Here is a 22,952-nt window from a genome sequence, read left to right on the forward strand (position 1 = left end):
GCAGGGGGGCCGCCCCCTGCCCCAAGCTCCTGGTTGCCCTCCTGACAAAGGCCCAGGTGCTGCTGGCCGTCTCTGTGGCCAGGACTCAAGTATTGGTCTGAAATTCACTTCACTCCCACGTTTTCTCAGTCATCTAATATAAAAGTTTGGACTTTTCTCCACATTAATGTCAACTTCCTGCTGTCGCCACAAATCCCTGCAGATACAAGTATGCACTGATCTCTCATTCCCTATCAACTTTCTGAAACTATCAGAAATACTAAGGAGAGAGAAGAAGAAAAAACTGTTTCCTAGAGCTGAACATCTTCACCAACATGCTGAATGTTAGCTTTTTGTTCAGACTTGTGTTCTACTGTTCTCAGCAGATGGATGGATTATTTACCAAGTTTCAACTTTTTTTTTTTTTAAAGTAACATCATCTTAACATTTTCCATCTAATAATGTTATTTGAAAAGTCATCCATGCCTACTTGTGAGAGACTAGCTACAGAGAGGTATCAGCTGTAAGAGCATGGTGGGAGTTCATGATTATAAAAGGAATACAAGCTTTAAGTGAAAACCTACAGGCGCTGCAACAGTGGGTTATTAGACTCTGCATTTGGATTATTATTTTGGTAAAAAGATGGTGCCAAAAGGATACCTCTGACTCAGTCAAATTCTGGTCTGACTAATCTTGCAGTTAATGAGGATGTATGGACTACAAGGATCTATGGAAGTTTGGATTTGCCCCTCAACTGCAGCATAGTTAGTAGCTGGAAGCAATTACATGTACAGTGCCTTTAGTAAGAGTATGGTAAATCAAAGAATAACGATTATTTCCTTACAAGTAAGCTCTGTATTCCAATAAACCCATAATTAATTACATCAACATTACTTGTAAAGTGTAAAAGGAAAGGTATGAAATAGAGGCAACTCACTAAATCCACATTTGCTTGTTATTCTCAGTGTTCCTGGAAGACACTGAGTTTGAAACTCATAACAAAGTCGTAAGGCACAGGATGGACTGATATTTTACTTATTTTGGAAAGAAAAGACAGATTATGGCACTCATGGAAATGACTTAATAGATCTGCCTTTTATTTTCCTTTTAGAGTCATTATCTCACTCTTAAGAAACCGAGTGCACTGGCCATCTATACAAGTTTTTTGTCAAAAGAAAAACTTAAAACTCCTTTAATTGAGCTGTGACTTCCAAATATCCTATTATAAAGCTCTTATTTCTCAAGCATAAAATGTAGGACCCCAAACATCATAGTAGTATTTAGGCAGAATTAATGCTGTTATCACCAAATTAGAAAATGGTCCAATACAGACTCTATTCAGATGACAGATTAAAGCACATCACTGAAACATTTTGAGAAACTATTAATTTTGTAAGGAAATTATCTATGTAGCCTATTTAATGGTCCAATATAGACTCTATTCAGATGACAGATCACTGAAACATTTTGAGAAACTATTAATTTTGTAAGGAAATTATCTATGTAGCCTATTTAATAAAGTCTAAAGCAAAGTATAAATCAATGACTGATATCAGCATTTAGGTGGAATCCCTACAGAATCTTTGTGCAGCAAGACATAAAAAACCAGTAGATTATTAAAAGCCCAGCTGTAACTCACTGGGTTGAGATGTATTTTTTTTTCTGTCGAAGCCCTTAGTTTTGCTCTTTCTTTTGAAAGTAGGTATATCCATAAAATATATCTGTCCCCATATGTTCTTTTTTCCCAAATACTTCTCCTTTTAACATTCAGTGCTCATTTACAGTCTTACTGAAAACTCATTAATAACAACAGAAGGCCTCCACTGCTTTCAGTGGGTTTTGGATCAGATTCATGCTTACCTTGGATGCTTTGTGCAGCACTGCCAAAGCACCAAGGGATTCATAATACAGGGTAAATACAGACAGCCTCTTGCTTTGTCCATCCTGGTAATTCACATGTGATCTGAACTGTTCTCTGTCCCCAAGGCAAATGGTAAGAGACCCATGTCTGTGCTATTACACTTTCTTGCCCTCCACACCAGAGAGGCTGCATCCAAGTTGTCTACTGGGAGTAGTCCCTGGCCTGTGCCGCTTCCTGAACCATGCCCAGATCTGTCTGGAAGGGAGCCAGCCTGCCAGGTCCAAGACCATGCTGGGGACTGTTCGAGCAATCTGGCTGTGCAGAGGATTGAGCTGCCATGCCCAGGACATGCCCTGGCACTGGCTCATTTACCAAAACAGACATAGCCCTTCACCCTGACAGCGCTACGTACCACAATCAGAAATGAGTGATCAATATTAAATCCACCTCTGTATAAAAAAGGAAAAATATGCAAGAAAAGCAACTTTTGTACAGTTTCTGCTAAAGACACATTTAAAAGTTTTATTCTGTGTGGGGAGCGCAGGTTCTCCCCAGTTTTGCTCTAGTGTAAATGGAAGTCATACACCCCTCTTGATCTGATTTGACTTCTACCTGGACCATTCTCTCAAGGCACATGTTCCTTTTCATTAATTAAACAGAGAGCCAAGGCTGAGTTCCCAGCTTAGGAATTTCAGTGCCACAAGCTAGGCAGGATGTATCTAGGTCTAAAAGCAGAAACAATCTCTTTTCTGATGATTTGGTCAACAAAAACTTCAGCCCCATAAAACAGAAACCACAAATATAGAAAAAGTTTAATAGTTTTTCCACAAAGGAATAAAACCTACAAAAATGTATAACACATAAAATGATAGAAATGTATGAAGAAAGGGGGAAATACTTCCCCTTCTTATCATTTAATATCTTTAATAAATCCCAGGACAATGCCGAACATTGTTTCTTCTTTCATGGAAAACATGACTTTCTGTTACCAATAATCAATATATTGTTTTAGTTGTAAAGATACATAGCTATTCACACTTTATAGCAACTGTGAAATCGGGAAAACACATACATTCTGACAGATAAATTAATGTAATACAGGAGGGGAAGCTCTTCGTACGTGGGCTACCACGGAATCTAAAAACTGAAGAGCTTGACTTCCTTGAAACCTGTGGCTGGCATCCAGCAAAACGGAAATTTCAAATGACGCAGCCTGTCATGATACACGTGAATAAGAGAGAACTGAGGGATCTTATTAGCCAGCATATGAATACCAAGACGTTGCAGACAGAAGGGGTTCCTGATCTGTGCTCTCTTTCTTGGGAGAGTGAGGAATACACCGAATCTTAGAGGCCAACCCCGAGTATTTGTTACATTTACTGTAGTAAGCGGATGTTGTGAAGTGAGGGGGGGAAAAAAAGGCAACTGCAGAAATTATGCAGATATTTTTTGAGGAAGGGAGAGGAAGGTTAAATAAGAACATGCCATTTTATTTTGGCTCGTGTGCTTACCACTGCGTTTTGTTGTACCTCCACAACTGCACTTGGCATTTCCTGTTTTGCTCTGCCTTACTGTTGAGACATTCCCTGTCTGTGGCATTTGCTAGATACCCTCTGCACATGTTGTCTTGGGTCTCCTTTTGCTGGATAAATGCATATTGCTTCTGAGTAGTTCAGTCTACCCACGTGAACTCACACGGTGACCCTGCCGCAGCATGACTGTTTACTTTACTGAGAGCTGGAGGCAAACAGATGTATCTTATTTGCGGAAAGAAATGGAGCAGGATGAAAACTGTCAGGGCAGGATTCCCCCAGCCTATTAGCGTGTGCTGCCTGTCTCACCCTCATAGCTGTGCTGCCGGCTGCCGCTGCCGTCAGAGGCAATAATTATTCATTGATTTATTTCACCTCACAAAGCCTGCCCTTACAGCAGCAATTGTCTAGGATCTCCCCCCGCAATGATGCTCCTAGGACAGGCAGCAATGAATCTGCACTGTCGCTTCCAGCGCCCTTTCTCTCTGAGCTGCGTAAGTGGAGCTAGCAGAGGGTGGTACAAGCCACTCTGACAAGCGAATCCTTCAACCGTAAGAAGCAGGTAAATACAGAAACAGACTATTTCTTTGCTCTGGAAAGCTGTATTCGTGGAAGGTCTGTATAAGCACATCACACCATCTTCTCTAGGAACCGATCTTTGCAGGCCTTTCTGAGGTCCATTACTAACCACAGAGGGCAAGAAGGAAGGCAGCACTGCTTGGGACAATTTCCTGCCTTAGGAGAAGCATTTCTTCCCTCCATGTTCTCATGTTCTCCACCTTTTCAAGTCTAATATGGAAAACAGTAGCTGATTTTACTCTGTAATAGTTTTGTTTACTGTTAGGTGTGTTGATTGGCTGACCAAAAAGTCTATTTCTTGTGTTTGTGTGGTTAAAAAACTGCTAGTATGCTGGGAAAAGAGGGGGCAATTTGGTCAGAAACACAGCTTCCCTTTTTTAAACTGTTTTCTTCTAACTAATGTGGATGCAGCAGTTCTTCCTGGCGGCAGACATTTAAGTTTGTTGACGTTTGTGTGTGGTATCTCAGTAACAGAACAGCCATTACTGCTGGGCTTTAGCTGCTGTTGGAAGGAGTTGTGTGATGAGACACTGTCTCAACCTTCCTCCCCCTCAAACACAGTTGCAAGTATTGTAAAAATAAACAAACAAAAAGGCCCAAACAAACAAACAGACAAGGATCTGCTACTGCCAACAACATCACATCAGTTCTATTTACTTTTCCCACAGAATACTTTCTACAGAGATTTTTCAGGATCTCTCTCACACCAGCTCTGGCACTGACTGCAACGCAGAAGTCTTTGTGTAAGTGACTACACTGAGCAGATCCCGAGGAACAATCCAAGGAATATTTTTGGATCATCTGTATGGTAATCCTGCCCACCAAACAGGGACAGCTATTCTGGAAAACCTTTGTGACAACACTCCAAATGTGCTTTTGAAGTGAGCTTCTGAACGAAAAACTGAATTTAGATATTTCTTTAGCTTGTTTTTAAGTTCATTTTGAAGGGATAGAGTGATGGTCAATGACACCTTCTGAACCTCAAGGCAAGAACATGTGGCTATCATAGATGCAGTGTGATTAAGCATGCACAGTGTACACAAATGTAGCCAACCTGTGGCTAAACTCTATCACTACACAATACTAGTGTGTCAGCATCACACTGCAACCAGCCCTTAAGGAAAGGGCTAAAAGAAATAATGAATTGTAGAACTTCAGGTCTAATACTTTCTTTTAAAAATTGCACCACACAAAGGATAAGAATAATTTTAATGTTGTTCACATTTTAACACAGAGTCAAAACCCAAGCCAAAAGAATGCTGAACTTGAAGGCTTCTTTATTCTCCCACTCGCTAGTGGGCTCAGGGAGAAGACAGATGCCCCAAAGTGCTACTCCTCCTTCCAGTGCTCCAATTCCAAACACTCTCCTACCCTCTCAAGAGCAGAGTGCAGTGGTATGGACAGAGCATGAGGGTCAGGGCACCCTCATGTTTATGATTAAGTCTTTTTCCCAATCTCTTTCCACCTGCCTTCTCTTGCTTCTCCATCCAGCCCCACAAAATGCCGATGCTGCAACTGAAACACATTCCACACACATGGGTCTACAGAGATTCACAGGGAGCTGTAGGAGTCCTGACAAGAAGTTTCAGTCATCAGTGAGGGTCTGGAGTTGTGCAGTCACAACTGAATCGCTCTTGGCTACCTGCACCAGTGAGTGCAGTTTGGTTTGTTTATAACACATTTTAGGTTGCTTTGTAGACAATACCCCTAAATGACAACCTGACCGGTTTTGAAATGGCCACTCTTGAACTTATTTAGGTCCAAAAATAAAAAGTCAACTAATTTAATTGCTAACATTTCTGGTAAGAAAAATTATACTGTATTTGAGACAAATAATTTCAATACTTTCCAAACACTTTTGAAAGACTGGACATGAAAGAGTATCTATTTCTGCAAAGAATTTCAGAATGCTTGATTTTCATTTCAGGGCAAACCAAAAATAAATGTCACAGTCTTGATGCTTTTTGTGAAATGGAATTATTGTTCTCTACTGAAGCTCTGTGTAGAAGATGATTTAATGCTGACATGGATGTAAATAAGTTAAAAGCATCTGAACATATTTCTCACTCAAGTTCAGAATTTAATTAGAGACTTTCACTAAAATGTGTGTTCAAATTTCATTCTCCACTATGTCCCAAATGCCTATAGCCCTGTAAAATCAAGTGACATGACATTTAATGCCAAACAGTCATATTCTTGGTTGGTGTCAGGAATGGAAATGTGCTACAATGCAACTTCCTTGTTCTCTCAGATATGGCTGATTTCTCACAGTAATGCATCTTTGGTTTAAAACTAGTAATGTAGTGGTTCCTAAACAAAGTCCTTTGTGGTTCTGCATCTTGGATCACAAACAAAAAATAATGAAGACTGTTCACTGTTTAAAGAAGCCCACAACACTCTTAGTAATGAGACAACTTCCTGAACCATTGCTGAATTTGGAACAATAATGTTGCATCAGATGATGAAGAAAACATATTGTTGTGAAAATATTACTACTGTAAATGTCTACCTGAATGATACAAGTCACTTTTAAAGGTGGGATATTATTAAAACCTATGGGCTTGAAATGTACTAAACTGAACCAGTATGGTGTAGCTATTGTGCTTCAGTATCAGACAGGATGAAAGGGCCACAAGGTAAATCCAACCCAATGGAATTAAAGCCAAAAAGAATCTTTTCTTTAAAAGGAATACCTGCAGTTCTCAGAAACAGACCACGTAAAAGGAAGAAAAAAGTGGGTGCACTTACTTTTCCTTAGCTTCCTTCCTATGAAGCAGTAACTACGTATGAAAGGAGAAAGCCTGTACTCACTCACACCAAGGGTCTGTCTACTCCAGGATCCCTTTCTGACAGCTGTAGATACTGTATAAGATAATGTGAAAAAGCAGTGATATTTCCTGTGTCAACCTGGGTCTGCGCAACCAGAGCCTCTTCCAACCTCTCTTTGACTCAATATAGGCTTTGGAAATGTGTGGAGGAGTGCTAAGGATTTGATTTTATTTTCAATACAAGCATTTAAAATGCAAAGTAAATATAGTAAAGGTTTATGACAGTATCTATTTCTTTTTCTGAAATATGAATTAGACTTGATTTGTTTTTCTGATAATCTTCAGGTTAAAATTGTTTTCCATGTCAGAAAGAAAAACCAAAGCAGATTACACATTAAATGATTTTAGGCTGTAAGAGCAAACAGTGAAATCAACCAGGAAGAGAAATGCTACAGTGAAAAAAAGTCATAACAGAAACCCAAAAAACTCATCAGGAGCAAAATATACTAGTTTTCAGAGATTCTGAAATGGCAAATGATTCTTGGTACACTGTGTTTATCCCAAAACAACTGATCTTTTTTTACGTGAGAAAATATCCTGATAATGGCAGAATTACAGATGAGGAGAAGACTGCAGGTTAAGGTGGTGTCTTTCAGGCTGTAAAAAAGTTTTATTCTGCAAACAGGAACAGAGGGTACTTTTCTAGACTCTTACAACCCCTTGTCTGCTGCAGCAATGCAAACCGCAGTTAATTCCTCAGAAAAATCACCCAGAATGGCATGGATGGACACCGTACTGCCAGCAGTTGTCTCTCCTCCTTTGTTATTTTCTGCACAAGGTCTTTTTTTTGCCTCATATTAGACTCTTACTAGCAGTGCTCTGGCTTTCTCCCACTTTTCTCTACCTACTGCAAGAGATTCAGATTGAGAGCTGCAAGTAGCCCATAGTGAATCACAGAATGATGACTCTTCTGTGTTTAGGTATCTAATCTGAAAATTAGTCAGAGAAAGTCACCCTCACTCCCTGGTAATTAAGGTAATTATATAAACAGATATTAATCTCTTTCTGAGAATTGTTATGGAACTTGGTTCATTAAAGTTTAAATGCTTTGAGAACATCACTTGAAAGATGTTACAGGAGTCCAGTGCTCCATGTAATCATTCCTCCAGCTTTCACAGGTAAAAGAAGATAAAAGGTCACAACACAGCTTTCTGTATTACTCATGTGTTGTAAGTTGTTAGCTTTTGCCACAAAGAAAGTAAAACTACTGCACTGTACACATATAATGTAGGAATAATGAGATGCAGATATGAGTATTATCTTTATTAAGTTGCTTAAGAGGAAAAGCTGAGGGGCTTAGAGGATAAGGGACTGGGATTTCATCTCAGAAACCCCAGTGGGGATTTAATTTGCAATCCACTGTTGAGATGTTAGCTGCACAACACTTTAATCTGCTGATAGAGGGAAATTATTTACTAGCTATCAAAGAGGTACCTGCCTTTGACAGGACAGTACTCCCCATACCTACACATTAAAACCTATTATTTTCCAAGTTTGAGTCAATTTCAATGAGGAATATTTGGCAAGCTTTAGTCCTAACTAGGTACATCTAAATATCTGTATTATTTGTCATTTGTAACTGTCTTCATGTGACTTCCAGTGCTTAAACTGGAGAATGTGGAATGATTCAGAGGTTATGTGAAGCTACCCGCCTTGGAAATACCTCATTTAGGAAGCAGGTAAAGAAGGGATTCATATAGTTAATGGATGCCAAAGGCACTGGGCAAACATTAGAACAGTATCAATACTTTGTTAACAATCTAATGTTTGCTTGCCTTTTCTGTTGTTACTATGTAAGTTACTAAACTGTTCTGGAAAGCAAAAGGTCACTGAAGCATGTATTGACTTGCACACACAGACCTGTTTGTATTGAAACACTAACAATAATTCACAAATCTTGGAAGGCTCTACATTGATGACCTGCATAAAGAAAAGGTCTTCCTAATTTTATTTCTTAGGCACCTAAATCTGGGGTTGCAAGATTGCACATTTTCTTTTGCTCAGACACAGAAGTAGAACATCCATGCCAATCTCTCCTCAAAAAGCAGGAAGGAAAAGAGGCATTAAGTCTTTATTTCAATAGCCTGATGGTAAAGAAATTCACCCAGGTTAAGGGAAAATAATTTCCTTTGATCCTTGTCCTTTAGAATACACATGAATACCCACTTTGCAAATCTAAGCGTGGATGATGGGCTGGGAATTATTCCACCTCTTGTTCTGAAGCTGAAATGATTGCCCTTTGTATAGAATAATTTACTATCAACTGTACCAATCAAGAGAACTCACACTACGATCAGGCAATCTCAGTATTATTCATCCATGTTGAGGAAAAGAAAATTCTGTCCTTGCTTCACAAATATTTAACATGAAACGCTTAGCCATGTAATTGTCTCTTCCTTATATAAGGAATGTCTTATATCTTGAATAGTTAAAAGTATTTTTCTCTCCTCTAGAGAGTGTGATTTTGTGATTAAGGCATTGAATTGGGTTTCATGAGGTCTAGTTTCAAATCTAAGGTCCTGTCTAAAAAATATCTGCATAGGGCCTCTGCACATGACCATCCAGTTTCTGTTTGTCTTGGAAACTAAAGTTTCTTCTCCTAGAAATCAGGGAGAATGGATGAAAAGTGTGTGTGTATTATCACTTATCTGCACTCAAGTCTCATTTTATAGGGAGTAAAAGAAAACCCTTGTCTAACAACACGGCTGTATCTTCAATGACAACTCTTCTCAACCTTGGAGAAATCACTTTATCTCAGTTCTCACCTGTTACAGTTTTGCTTATTTGAACGATAAGCTCTGCAGAGCAGAAAACTTCTCCAATTACATGTAAAATATGCATACTATGATCCTCATAATTGCTTGAACCAGTAGATGCTACTGTTGTATTGCAAAAAATGGCCAGGCTAGGTCACCAGGTAATGAAAACTGTTGCCGTTTGACTTGTTTTTGTTGCTGCCTGTGTGAAAGAAGAGTGCTCTCAGTTCAGTTCACAATAAGTCTGCAGTCCATCAGAAAACCACAAATCCATTCTTATTGTAATTCTGGATGTTCATTTCCCATGGAGCGGTCAGGAGCCAAAAGGACATCAGTGTTCTCAGGCCTTGAAATTACTCCTCCAGGCAAGTGGGAGGCATGTTGAGGGATCTGTCTGTATTGCACTTTTATTGGCAAGGAGGCTTTTATCGCAAAGGCTGATGATCCCATACAGAAACTTATTGATTCCCATAGCTAATTCTCCTCCACTTCAAAATGGCCCACTATTTTACTTCTGGTTTTAGTTAAGGTTGTTGGTAGGTTACAACTTCTGGAAATAAAGGAAATTGCACGTTGCAGAGTGCTGCTCTAGGCTATGTCTTAAATTTTAATGAATTTCTATTAAAATTAATTTATTTTCTTTTTACCATATCATCTCCTATAAAGTAGTACAAATTACAAAAGAAGAAATGGAGGAGTCTTCCAGGAACTATGTATACATTACGCAATAGGTGATAAAACGTTAGGAGGTAAGAAACAGACACTTTTAGTTTTTACATGAGTCCACTCTGCTGATTGCCATCTTATTACTTTGCATCAGATCTAAATAAAAGATTGTTTTTCCAGCTGTTATCCTAGAAATGAACTGAACCCATGAAGTACACGAAAAAGGACAAATTGTAAAAACATGCACATACATTCACCTGTATTTCTTCATAGCTTTCAATCCATCTGCTCATCACTAACTATTCACATGTAACCACACTTAGTATGGAGTAGCTTCCTAGCTCATAAAATATTGATTCAGTTTTTTTATAGTGTATCTTTCTTGAACTTTGATCTTTCATACTTAGTGCTGCCTTGATGAAATATTTAGAAGTACAACATTTTCCATGCAAAAGGTAAATTTAGAGTTTTTATATGGTAGCCTCTGTTAATGCACTAGCTTCAACACACAGGAGACTCAAGCTGAACTTTCTCTTGGCCACACTCAGTTGAAAATTGAGTTTATAAAAATCTTCCACCCCAAAGAAACATATTTTTTTAAGGTAAAGGTCAGTTTTGTGACTTGGTTGGACTAGGCTTCCCACACTTCCTCCCCAGGTACATTAACAGAGCCTTGAGAAGATACATCCAAAGAAATGACTTTTCTAAATCAGAAAAGCAATGTGAAGACTGGAGTAGTGTTGTAATTGATAAGCAGAACTGGCATTTACTTCAGCTTTAATCACTTAGAAGCTACAACTCTGCTACTTCATTCATCTAGGATTTCCTCACACCCAATGGAAAAAGATGTATGGGAGGAATTAAACTGTCAAAAATGACTGTCTCTTCATAGCCTAAGGATTCAGTGTCTACATAATGGGTATTTAGATGGACAAAGTTAGGTCAGAAGCATTTCACCCTTACAGAGCAGCTAAATGAATCTGTTGTCATCAGGATGGATTTTCAGTATTCGTAAGATCCATGGATCTGTTCCACTAACAAACATTAAATTCTTCCATTACCCGGACAGGGCAAATAAGTGATAATGTCTGAGGACTGTGGTCTCAAAAACCTTTAGCAAAATGGCAAGTTTGCTTTCACACTATATACAAAATGTGCTCTCCAGATGCCAGAAAGCCAGGATACCAAGTAATCTCTGTGTATGTACATAAGTGTACGTAAATGACAGGAAAGGTAAGAATAAAAGACTCAAAAAGAGAAATAAATATAGTGTGCTGCATGACTGTCTCAGCTTTATTTAGGAGACTAATAATGGTTGTATCACTAAATTCAGAATTTCATGGAAATTAAACAATGAAACCGTAAAAGAAAGTATTTGAATTAAAGTACATGCTATGTACCAGACACCTGACCATATATTCAATTCATAGTATTTCTATGGACTGATCGTATCCTGATCTGTATCCAGAGAAGTGTGGCCAGCAGGCCGAGGAAGGGGATTCTCCCCCTCTGCTCTGCTCTGGTGAGACCCCACCTGGAGTGCTGCGTCCAGCTGTGGAACCCTCAACATCAGAAGGATACAGATCGGTTGGAGCGAGTCCAGAGGAGGCCACGAAGATGCTCAGAGGGCTGGAGCACCTCTGCTATGGGGACAGGCTGAGAGAGTTGGGCTTGTTCAGCCTGGAGAAGAGAAGGCTCCGGGGAGACCTTATAGCACCTTCCAGTACCTGAAGGGGCTACAAGGAAGCTGGGGGGGACTTTTTACAAGGGCCTGTAGTGACAGGACAAGGGGTAATGGGTTTAAATTGAAAGTGGGGAGGTTCAGATTAGATATCAGGAAGTTCTTCATGGAGAGGGTGGTGAGGCACTGGAACAGGTTGCCCAGAGAAGCTGTGGATGCCCCATCCCTGGAAGTGTTCAAGGCCAGGCTGGATGAGGCTTTGAGCAACCTGACCTAGTAGAAGATGTCTGGAAGGGGTTGGAACTAGATGGTCTTTAAGGTCCCTTCCAACCCAAACCATTCTGTGATTCTATGATGTAATACCTGTGTTTATTTTACTGAGACTGCTGCAATTTTTAAAATAATCCATTTACATTTGTGTCATACAAGTATTTTGGTAAAAGAAAAGTTGACATCTCAGAGAAAAGCAGAAGATCTATAATTTTAATATGCAATATATTTTCTGTATGTGTTTCTCCTGACTACAAAAGATCTTTCTTTAAAAAAAAAAACCAAAAACAAATGGCGGTTTTCTTTTTTATTTCAACCTACTCTATCAGCTTCCAGCGAAAGAAAGGTTTGGTGCAGAAGAAATGCACTATACAGAAGCAGAGAGACCGGTCTTACCTTCTGGCTCCCTGATCTTACGTCCTGCTGCAGATTTTCGTAGCACGCTCCGTCCTGAGTTGAACAAGCTAGTTAACTCGTCAAGGGGACTGGTCAAGGACCTTGAGTTTGTAGGGCTGTATGGAAATGAAGATGATGAATTTGAGTTCAATTTCCTGTGATCCGCTCTTGCCACCTTTGGAGAATAAGGCAGTTTGGAGAATGGAGAAGATGAGCATCCAAGCTGAGCAGGATTTGGTCTCTGAGGTACTTTTGATGGGTCTGAGTTTGTACCTGTTTTCCCTGTATTAATCAGAAAACTAGCACACGTCTCTGGAGGAAATGCAAAATGTGTGGAAGCCCGGTAGGAAATAGGAGGTGGTACAGGAGGAGGGGGTGGTGGGAGAGGAGGAGGTGGTGTGGAAGGAGGAGTCACTTTGCTGGAAACATTGAACACACCCAAGCCTGGAGATGCTGGTCTTTCATTCTCCCCTTTCTGGCTTTTGGAGTACTGCGGTGACAGTGGACTTGAGCCTTCCGACTGCACAGGGTATTTCAGGTTGGTTTCCAAGACAGGAAGCTTTTTGACTTCTAGTGGTGTTAGAGGTGATTCGTCAGAAGCAGGTGAACATGTGACAGGGGTTGGAGGAAATACAAGAAGTGGTGGCCTGTGGGGGAGCAAGTTAGGGAAAGGGGCTGGAATGTCACATGAGTCTTTATAGATCAAAGCTGCTTGACTGTTTCCATCCAATGTTACATCTTCAACGTTAACATTTTTTTTGCTTTCAAACAGCAGAGGAGGAGATCCAGTCACCACTGGAATTATTCCACCAACATTGCTTCCTTCTTCTGGTAGAAAATACTTCATTTCTTCATATACAGACTCTCCTTGTTCTGGGCTTTCTGCTTCAGCAGAACTGCTTTTCATTGCATTCCCTACCATTTCAATGTAGACAGGCTCATTTTCCTCCTCTTCCTGTGACATATAGAGATTCAACACGCCATGTTGTGGCCCATCAGCAGAAACTGCTCTCTGTACTGTCACAGTGTCATAGCCACCTGGTTTAGCTACTGTGCTTGCCTGTTTTACATCCCCAGGCTTTTGGCCAGGTATTTCTTCATAAGAGCCGCTAAGTTTCGTGTTGGGACTTCGTTTTGGTTTTCTGGGAGGTATTTTTTTCATAGTACTATAGTCATCACTGTGTGGCCTTGGACGGGTGAGTACTATAGGAAAGTGAAAAAGGTCTGTGTTATTAAGAGATCAAAGTCAGTCTTTTCTTACACAGGTCCAGTAATTTAAGCCTTCAAATGTTGCCCACATAGTTTTTACAATGAGCAGCAGTCATAAACACAGGGATTCAGTCAAAAGTATAAATATTTCAAGAAACGAAATGCAGAAGTTTCAGTTTCCAGACGAGACGCCTTTGCTACCCGGGCATATAATCTTTGTTGGTTATCTCTACTGCCACTAAAACATGAGAAATAATACCTGAGGAGGTATCTTTTGTATTCAAATGTTCACTGCAAGGTCTGTAACACATGGAAATATGTGCATATTATTCCTTTTGCACCAAGGGAGAGTGGCACACTTTTAACTAGGAGTCTCAGCACTGTGCTACTCTGACACACGTTATTGCCGGTAACTGAAGTATCCCCCTTTGATGTAATATCTATAAAACTCTAATTATAGGCAGATATTACGCCTATGTCATCGTCTTCTTTTGTACTGCAGGTGTGGAAATATTTTATGAAGTTAGGAAATCCCATAGCCTAAGGGCAATTCCCCAGTTGACTATACAGTTAACTAAACTTGATGTCTTTTCACAGCCTCCAGGCATGTATGGAGTGGAGAGACTAGATACACAGGTTATTGGTCTTTTAAGATCAAAACTAGATGGTGTAAATCAGAGCTAGTTTTGGACAAAGACTCAGGGAACTGACATATTTCTTGGAAAATGAGTATAAAGCAGGGAAACTGGCTCTAATGTTTCATACATATGAGAGTAATTCCAAAGTTGTTTTGTGAGTGTATACAAGCATTAGTGTTAAGACCACACATACATCCATAAATTGTCATTCTTTCAAAAATCTCTGCTAGAGCTTCTTGGTTAAATCAATCATCTCTTGCAGAGCTGGGCACAGAAAGCTGGAACTGCTATGGTGCTCCTTAAGCCACACAAGTTTAAAAGCGTATTGGACACAGCTCATCTTTGCTCACACAGAGCTTGAACAAGCAAGGAAGAGGTTAAAAAAAATGGACTTGCATCTAATGAACTGGACAGGAGAACAGTAATTATTTTTGCAAGACAGAGCTGCAAAGGTTTTCACCCATTGTATTCAGGATTAGAGAATGGTCATACATCGCTTAAAACCCAAACTGAAGGATCTTCCCTGGTAAGCCTAGAGGATCCTATACACAAAGCACAACAAGTCAGGCTTATGAAGAGAAAGCAGAATGCATTCCTCCCCTTCATATTCTACTCATTCATTTAAAGTAGAATATAGCAACTGAACTCAAAAGCGTTCTGTAAGCACTAGAATGCATTGAGACACTTTGGGACCTTCCTAGTACTTTCCTTCTAAACAAAAAATTCACTGTAAGCCAAGTTAAGGCACAAACATAAACCACAGAATGCAGAAGTTATTCACGTGAACATAGAGAAAAAGTAGGCGAAAGTGTAATGTTAACTTGGTGAAATTCAAGATCTGACCATTCTGTTTTAGTGAGGCAAGGTATTCTAACACACAGTTTAAAAGGTGAAATAAAACGTCAGGGGGGTAGAATAGCTCAAGTTGACAGAGATCGTTTGTCTCTAGAGGGAGTTCTGCAAATAGGTTTTGGTTGTTGACAAACCACGCAATTAAAACACATGAGTATTATTTGCCAGTTTGGAAACAAATGACAAATTGACTAATTTTATTTACTGCCAGTGAAATATTTCAGGGAAGCGGGACTTGTCAAAGGTGCTTGACTGTGTTTAAAAGGATCAAAGCGAAAAGAATAAATCAATAGCCTAGAGAAACATTTGCGACTGCTTCTCCCTTTATGCCTAACCTTCATTAGCGGTTTCCTTAGAAGCTGCCGACAAGCAAGCACTAACAGCCTCGTACGAAGCGCTCAGTCGTGTGTTGGGGTCCCTCTTTGGTTTGGGAGGAGGCTGTTTCCTTGGTGATGGCAGGCTATTGCTGTCATCCATGCTGAACACAGAGTGCAGGGAGGGGGATCTGATGGATGACCCAGCCACAGAATGTACCAAGCCGTCCACTGCCATGGGGACAGGGACGGAGCTGGAATGAAAGTGCTTAGGCGTTCGACAGCCGGCAAAGCTGTCCTCAGAGACCTTCCCACCCTTGTCTTCAGCTCTGAAAACACAGAAAAGAGGCCCAGATGCATTATTCAAGCGATAACAATGAACCTGTTCATGCAAACATAACAACAGCTTTTTGGTAAACAATCTCACAACTCCCCTGCTGTGTCGAGGGGATGTGTGTAGTAATCTTCTGACAAACAAATCCAGATCAAGCTGCTAGCTTTCTTCCATTTCCTGTTTCATGATAAATCAGGACACTGGCCCTTTTTCACACAAATGCAGCCTTCCTTAGGCAGTTTCATACTGTTGATCAGACATTCACTGAATGAATTGTTCACACTTTGATTGTTGCACACAATCAAAAGCTGGGTTTTCAATCTGAATGATAATTTCTGGGAAATCCATTTTAATAGAAAGTTACTGAGGCAGCAAATGCTGAGCCTTATCATTATTTTCTAAAAAGACAACTATAAATTCTATTTAGATAATGCAAATCTTAAAAATATTAAGATGACCTTTTTAACCAGCTATATTGGCGGCTTGAACAATTCCACTCAGATATCTACATAACTTCCTGTTTAAGCTTAACTATTAGTTATCATTCTAATAATATTAATTATGACATTATGTTTGGTTACTTCAATGGCAGTTTTGGAGGTTTATTTATTCCATTTCCCCCCCCCCCCCCTTTTTTTTTTTTTGCTATTTCAACACGTACTGAGAAATCATGCTTATCAGCTGCTTCCAGTAAATTGATTTTTAACAAAAATTCTTCTAACATTTTATTCTTCCACAGATCAAAACGTGGAAAAACTTTTAGCTTAGAGTAGTAATGTATTAAATAGAAGATGTCTTTACTGTCATTTTACAAACAAATCCCCGAGCATTTGTTTTTTTTAAATTGTATTTCTGCATGGCAAATCACCAGCAGAGCTGGAATTCATGCACCGGATATAGCCAGCTGCCCATGTAGTAAATGAAATAGCTAAAGATGAAAGCATGGTGCTCAGTGGATAATTTGTTTTCACTGTAATGTTTAATTACAGTCTTTCCTACAAAGGCATTTCCTCCAATATGTAATCACTGGGATATTTGAAGCTAATTAAGCAGATGCACTGCCATTTTCACTTTAATAAAAGTCACTGACAAAAACAATGAAAGCAAAGGGAGTTGTTCTGGATGAAAGCTAGGTTCCTATGGAAAAATAAGTATTTAAATGTCCAGCAAGTTATAGACACATTCCTAAAAAAAAAATTAAACCTCTACCCATTCAGGGGTCTGATGGAAAAGAGATCAGGGACTCAGTTCCTAGAGAAAGGTTCTCCAGCACCTGCTGGATCTGTGAAATAGGCACTCCTGAAAACTCTGGAGTTAATCAAAAAACATTTGCTTATTTTTAAATAAGCAGAAAGAATCCTCCTCACAATCTATCTAGTTCAATATGTAATCAGGATTTTTAGTCTGGACTTCATTATATTTCACTATCTTCCTAGCTGTTCTACACTATCTTGGAAATTTCCCACTGTTGGAATTTTAAGTCAGAGGAATTTTTCTTTTGTTTGTTTGGTTTCATTGAAGTTCAACTATAATCTATGTATCTTAGACTTAAAAGAGTATTTCTGTAAAAAAAGAAATGCCGCCAAGACTTACTAATAAGTTTCTGTAAAGCTCAGTGTCTCCTGAGTAGGATATAAGGGGTGTCCTTAAGTTTCTACACTTAATCACCTGATATACAGGAAAAAGTACTGTCTAACATTGATTTCGGTTGAGTATACGGTTGAGAATCCTCTTGCAATTCTTCAGTCACTTCTGAGATTTTCTAAGCAGGGCAGGAAATCACTAAAACTGAAAAAATGCTTTAATTCTTCACAGTAGTCGTTTTGTCTTCTTACCTTTTGTGGCTTTCTTCAGGTCTGTTTCTAGCCTCTAACTTGTCCCTGTGGTAGGCAGCGTTCATCTCATTGCGGAGCCGGTCGTTTTCCCGAGCAATGTCAGAAGCATTTTGAATGACCAAGGCATCATACGTTTTCAATCCCATATCCTCGGCGTTCTGCAAGAAGCTTTTGACTGAGGTGACTTCCTGCTGTTTGATGCTCATCTTCTGAAGCAAGCGCTGGCGAGCTAGAAATCCTCTGACAACTACCAGAACAGAAGGAAAAAATATGGACCAAAGAAAGACAACTAATTAATTAGTGAAAAACTCTGTATTACTGTGTGTTCTTCTGTAAACATGGGCAAATAAGTTCAGTCAATGCCTTACACAAAGAACAAATGTGATGGCATATAAATGACATACTAAAATGGAACTCTTGCTGTTTTCTACTGTCAGTGTTTAAAACAAAGAAGTCATAGTAAATTCATTCATAAATTTGACCTATCACAACTCAGAATGTTTATTTTCACTGAACACTCTTCTTTATTACATTACAATTGGACGCTGGGATATGCATGTTACAGATGGTGAAAGCCTACATTTATACTGCTAAGGTCAAATGATCATTTGCTTCAAAATAAGACTCTGAATAAATGATTGTTGCATTGAATACAGTAGGAATTAAAGGATCATTTGCTTCTGGTCAACTTAAAAAATGCTTTAAATATTTTGGTGTACCTAAAAATCCTCAAACCGACATATGAATTTTTAATGAGGCTTAAAGACCTTTTGTTGCTCATTTCCTTTCAGCACAAACAATTAGATTAATTCAATGCAAATTTTTCAAATGTATCTGCCACATCATCCCTGCATTTTTCAGTTTAAAATTTTCACCTCCATTGCATCAGCTTTATGTACCTATTAGGCCTATTTTTCAAACTCTTTGTCAGCCTTAAGTTGAGAGAAATTTTGGTGTATCTCCTATAATAGCTTTCTGTACTCCTTTCCCAAGTATGTATGCATTACAACAAATTCTGTTCAACCTAAACACCATCCAGTCCCCTGAATTTTCAGAAGTACCGGGCCGATCAGAAACACAAGCCACAGGGACCTTGTGACCATGATGAATTTGGCACCAAATTAATCACTCCACCCACACTGGGGTAGTATTAAGTCTTTGCTGAGCATATGTTTTGGCTTAGAAGGAGGAGATGCCCTAACTAAAGGTGCTTTATTTGTGGGTTGGGTTGTTCGTTTTTTTTTTTAAGTTCCACAAGACCCTAATTCTTTCCAGATCTGGAATAACTCCTGTGCATCTCACAGGGAAGAACCTGTTTTAGAATTATTTGCCAGTTGCCTGAAATATTGCTGATATTCAGCACATCAACTTGTATCTCAAATAGGTCGAACTTCGTCCTAACTAAAGGTGCTTTATTTGTGGGTTGGGTTGTTCGTTTTTTTTTTTAAGTTCCACAAGACCCTAATTCTTTCCAGATCTGGAATAACTCCTGTGCATCTCACAGGGAAGAACCTGTTTTAGAATTATTTGCCAGTTGCCTGAAATATTGCTGATATTCAGCACATCAACTTGTATCTCAAATAGGTCGAACTTCATCATTGCTTATTATGGTTACTCTCATTCTGGTCACTGAAAGTTTTTCATAAGTGAAATCAGCAGGCAATCGCCTGTATAAGATGTTGGTTTGAGTTTTGGGGAAAATACTATACTGTAAGGTAAAAAACCTGCTAAAATGCATTAGGACTTTTTAACAATGTTATTAAATTACAGTCTTAGAAACACTACAGAACAACATCAAATGACAGAGTCAAGCTGAAATAATCTAAAGGAAAAATGTAAACAGAGAAAAATACAATTCGTGTTCTATGAATGTAAAATGTTCTTAAATCAAATAAACTGCTAAAATAGATGGCAATATAAATTATTTTCTATCACCTTCTGTGTCATTATTTCAATATATAAAATAAGGTGTTTTTTGACGCTCAGTGCCCAGCTGATGAAATGTAAGAAAGGTTAATGTTAACATACTAATGCTGCTCCTATCCAGATCCCACTGGGTTTGGGAACATTCAAGTTCAGGTACTCTGAGATTATATTTAATGGACAACTTCGAAGGTTTACATTTCTATAATCACAGCCAGCCATGCCATTTCAATCGCTTCAGTTATATTCTATAAAATTTGATTTCTTTAAACCCTGAAACATAAATGCACTTACCCAATTGTGTTGAAAAGAAAATTAATAGTACAGTTATTTGTTGACAACTTCATGAGCGTATTCACAGTAGAGATACGTGTTGTGGAGTCTGAAATCATAACATTGCTGTTGCAAAGGTAACAGTACACGCATAGAACATTATCAGAGACCACTGCTCACACGTATGAAAATTTCAGAAGAGCTTAATAATAAAAAATTGTTTCCTCACTTCCAGTATTTTCTTTCAACTCATCTGCTGCAAAGAAGAAACCGTATTTGACAAATGGTTAAGCACCAAATTCAGGAAGACTTTGGAAAAAAGCCTGTATTTTAAAGGAACGTTTTTACAAGCATGTGTGTATGGGTGTACTTTTACCTTGACAAAAAAGGGGTCGGTAACACCAATAGGATTGGTTAGGAAAAGGAAATACAGAGGTCAGTCTTCTGGTAGGACTGTTAGCAGGCGTGAACGACGCCGAACAGCCTGCTAGGATGGCCCAGTGAAATGAGATCCAGTACAGCTAGCTGTAGAACTGGAGACTGTACAGCTACTCTGAACTATGCAGTTTCATCAAAACTGAGATGTTTTGAAGAAAGTTTTGTCAGGAAGAGGCAGACAGTTACCCCTCTTTTCTTTTGCACACATTTTCAGGAGCTGAGTGGCTCAGGTTTTCATTAGAAGATGTGCATTTCACCACATATCCTTCTCTATGAGAACATTTGAGAGAGTTTGTCTTCAGCTCAACAAAGAACAAAAAAGCAATTTCATAACCCCCAAAACTTCTGTGAAATGAAATTGTCATCTCCTTGATCTTTCATCTACTACAAGTATGTGTACTGAGACTGTCTTCTGAACTTGCTCCTCATTTATGTAGATCTAAAATATTTCACTTACAAAAATTAAAATAATTGAGGTTAACACCCACAGGGCAGAAAAATATCTACTTCTTTACGGTTCATCTAAGGATAAGGAACAGAATGACCAAAATTCAAGTAGACCATGGATCTGGATTATGTGAGAAATGTATTAACTATTGTGTATACAATGTATTAAAGTTAATTCCTAGTCTACGTGAATTCTGATGGAAGAACTTCAGCATGATGGACTTTCCTACAGGTATAACTTTCCCAGTGATTCAATAAAGGAAAACCTTCCCACATGCAGTTCACATACCTGTGAAAAAATACGACAAAGTCCCTAAACTCACAGATGCGTTTTTAAGGAAAAAGTGTTTCTACACATGCGTTCACTTAAGTTTGCCCCTGTTCTCTGCCTGTGTAAGTTAACTTTCAGGGTAACAGGAGAAGACTTACCTGGTTTGTTTTGTTTTGCTTTTCCCCAAATTAATGGGACTGCTGAAAGGATTGTTAGTAAGACTGAAGTAAAACCAACTGATAAGAATTTTGGGCAAGACCTGTTTTCCCTTTAAGTCCTTATATGGGTATACAATATTAGATTTTAAGCCTGATACAGGTATTATTGACTCTTCTGGCTATTAGTCAATATGCTATAAAGAGATTTAGTTTCCAAAGTCCTCTGGATGCTAAGGATGAGGGGAGAAATACGTGGATATGCAGCAGGACTGACACCATTACTCACTAAACATCACCATCCCAGTGTAAAAGCCTATGGATCCCAATTCTAGGATTACATAAGAACAATGCACAGGTACCCTATCCTACTCCCCACCTGCCAAAGCTCTTTGGCATGCTAATTCTGCAAGTTTGCTGCTTATTTCATGAGCAAAGGTCATGAAATGGATGTCCAGCTACTCCTTCCTCATGAAAGTTCCTGATTTTCTCAGGCTTCCCAGACCACAAAAAACATGCGGATGAGCCACAGCTTTGAAAAGAGTTTTGAAGACGTAGTTTTGGTGAAAATGACTTTTCAAGTTAGCTTAATTAAGGAGGGCTAGAAGCAAGCCTAAAAGAAATATTTTTGCAAGTAGCCAAGAAGACCGATTATCTTAATTTTCAGGCAGGGTTTGGCGGAAGTCTTACCTCTGCAAAATGTCTAAGGACGTTACATTTTGGTGTAGGGTTATATTAAAGCACTCTGTTTGCAAATCAGACTCTGAAAGGTAAATATTTCCTTTCTTTGATAAGTCAGCATGAGAAGGGAAAGAAAACTATTGATTTTTTTTCTAAATGCCTGAATACAAAAGGGGACTCGCATTAAAAATGAGCCACGGGTTATATGCCCAGCTGAATTGTGGCCTGTGTTAATGTCACTATCCACATTCATTCCTGGACTGCTACTATTTTGATTTCACTTGCTTCAAGTTTTCTCTTGATTTGGTCTTTTTCACTGTATGCTCACAGTGAAGAACAGATAGTTAAAATGGAAGGGATTTATATATTCTTACGTCTGCAATATTATGTATCTGACTTTAAAAAACCAAGATAAGTCTTTGCCTTTTTAATTTCCTTTAAAAAGGTGATAATGGAAATTGTTGCAGGCATCAGACAATTAGATAAATAATGCATTGTGTGAAGAAATCTTCTTCAAACAAAGCAATATTCACATTTTCCGCAGTTATTTGAGATTTTGATAGGAAAGGGAACAGAAGTAACAGGAAATCAGGAGGCAGTGGATAATACCTCCTTTTAAAAATTGTGCCAAAAAATGTCAGTGTGACCTTAGTAAAAATGCAGGCGTAAAAGGAGAAAAAAATGCCTAAGCATAAAAAACTAGCGGTCAAATATGAAAGCTGTAAGAAAAGGGGAAAAATAAAGACAACTAAACATATTAGATTATTAGCTTTTTGTTCACTGTCTGTATATTTGAATACATTGCAATTTTGTATTAGTGTTATGCTATTTGATTTGCAAGAAGTTAAAGGTGATAATAATGCTTTGAAAAAATCACTGGACATACTTTAAAAGTAAAGATTCAAGATCCCCTAAGTTTTAATTACAGTCAACAGTTTGCCATTAAATTATGCTTGACAGACAAAGAGTGAAAGTATGACCAATGTTACTATCATCTCCAAAAATCTGTGTAAGTAGTTAGCTGGAAATACGTC

The 22,952-nt window shown here is 38.8% G+C and overlaps 1 protein-coding gene across 1 annotated transcript in view; it reads right to left on the bottom strand.

Annotated features, from left to right (window-relative positions):
- Positions 1-22,952, bottom strand: part of MYO16 (myosin XVI) — a 283,911-nt gene that overhangs the window by 24,948 nt on the left and 236,011 nt on the right. The window contains exons 29-31 of the mRNA XM_010161190.1: positions 17,731-17,977; positions 15,583-15,890; positions 12,549-13,751 (exon numbers count right to left, since the gene is read on the bottom strand). Of these exons, the coding sequence (XP_010159492.1) occupies positions 12,549-13,751; positions 15,583-15,890; positions 17,731-17,977 (1,758 nt within the window). The remainder of the gene's footprint in view (positions 1-12,548; positions 13,752-15,582; positions 15,891-17,730; positions 17,978-22,952) is intronic.

The sequence above is a fragment of the Eurypyga helias genome, unplaced genomic scaffold (genome assembly GCF_000690775.1).
Source record: "Eurypyga helias isolate BGI_N326 unplaced genomic scaffold, ASM69077v1 scaffold12351, whole genome shotgun sequence".
Taxonomy (NCBI): Eukaryota; Metazoa; Chordata; class Aves; order Eurypygiformes; family Eurypygidae; genus Eurypyga; species Eurypyga helias.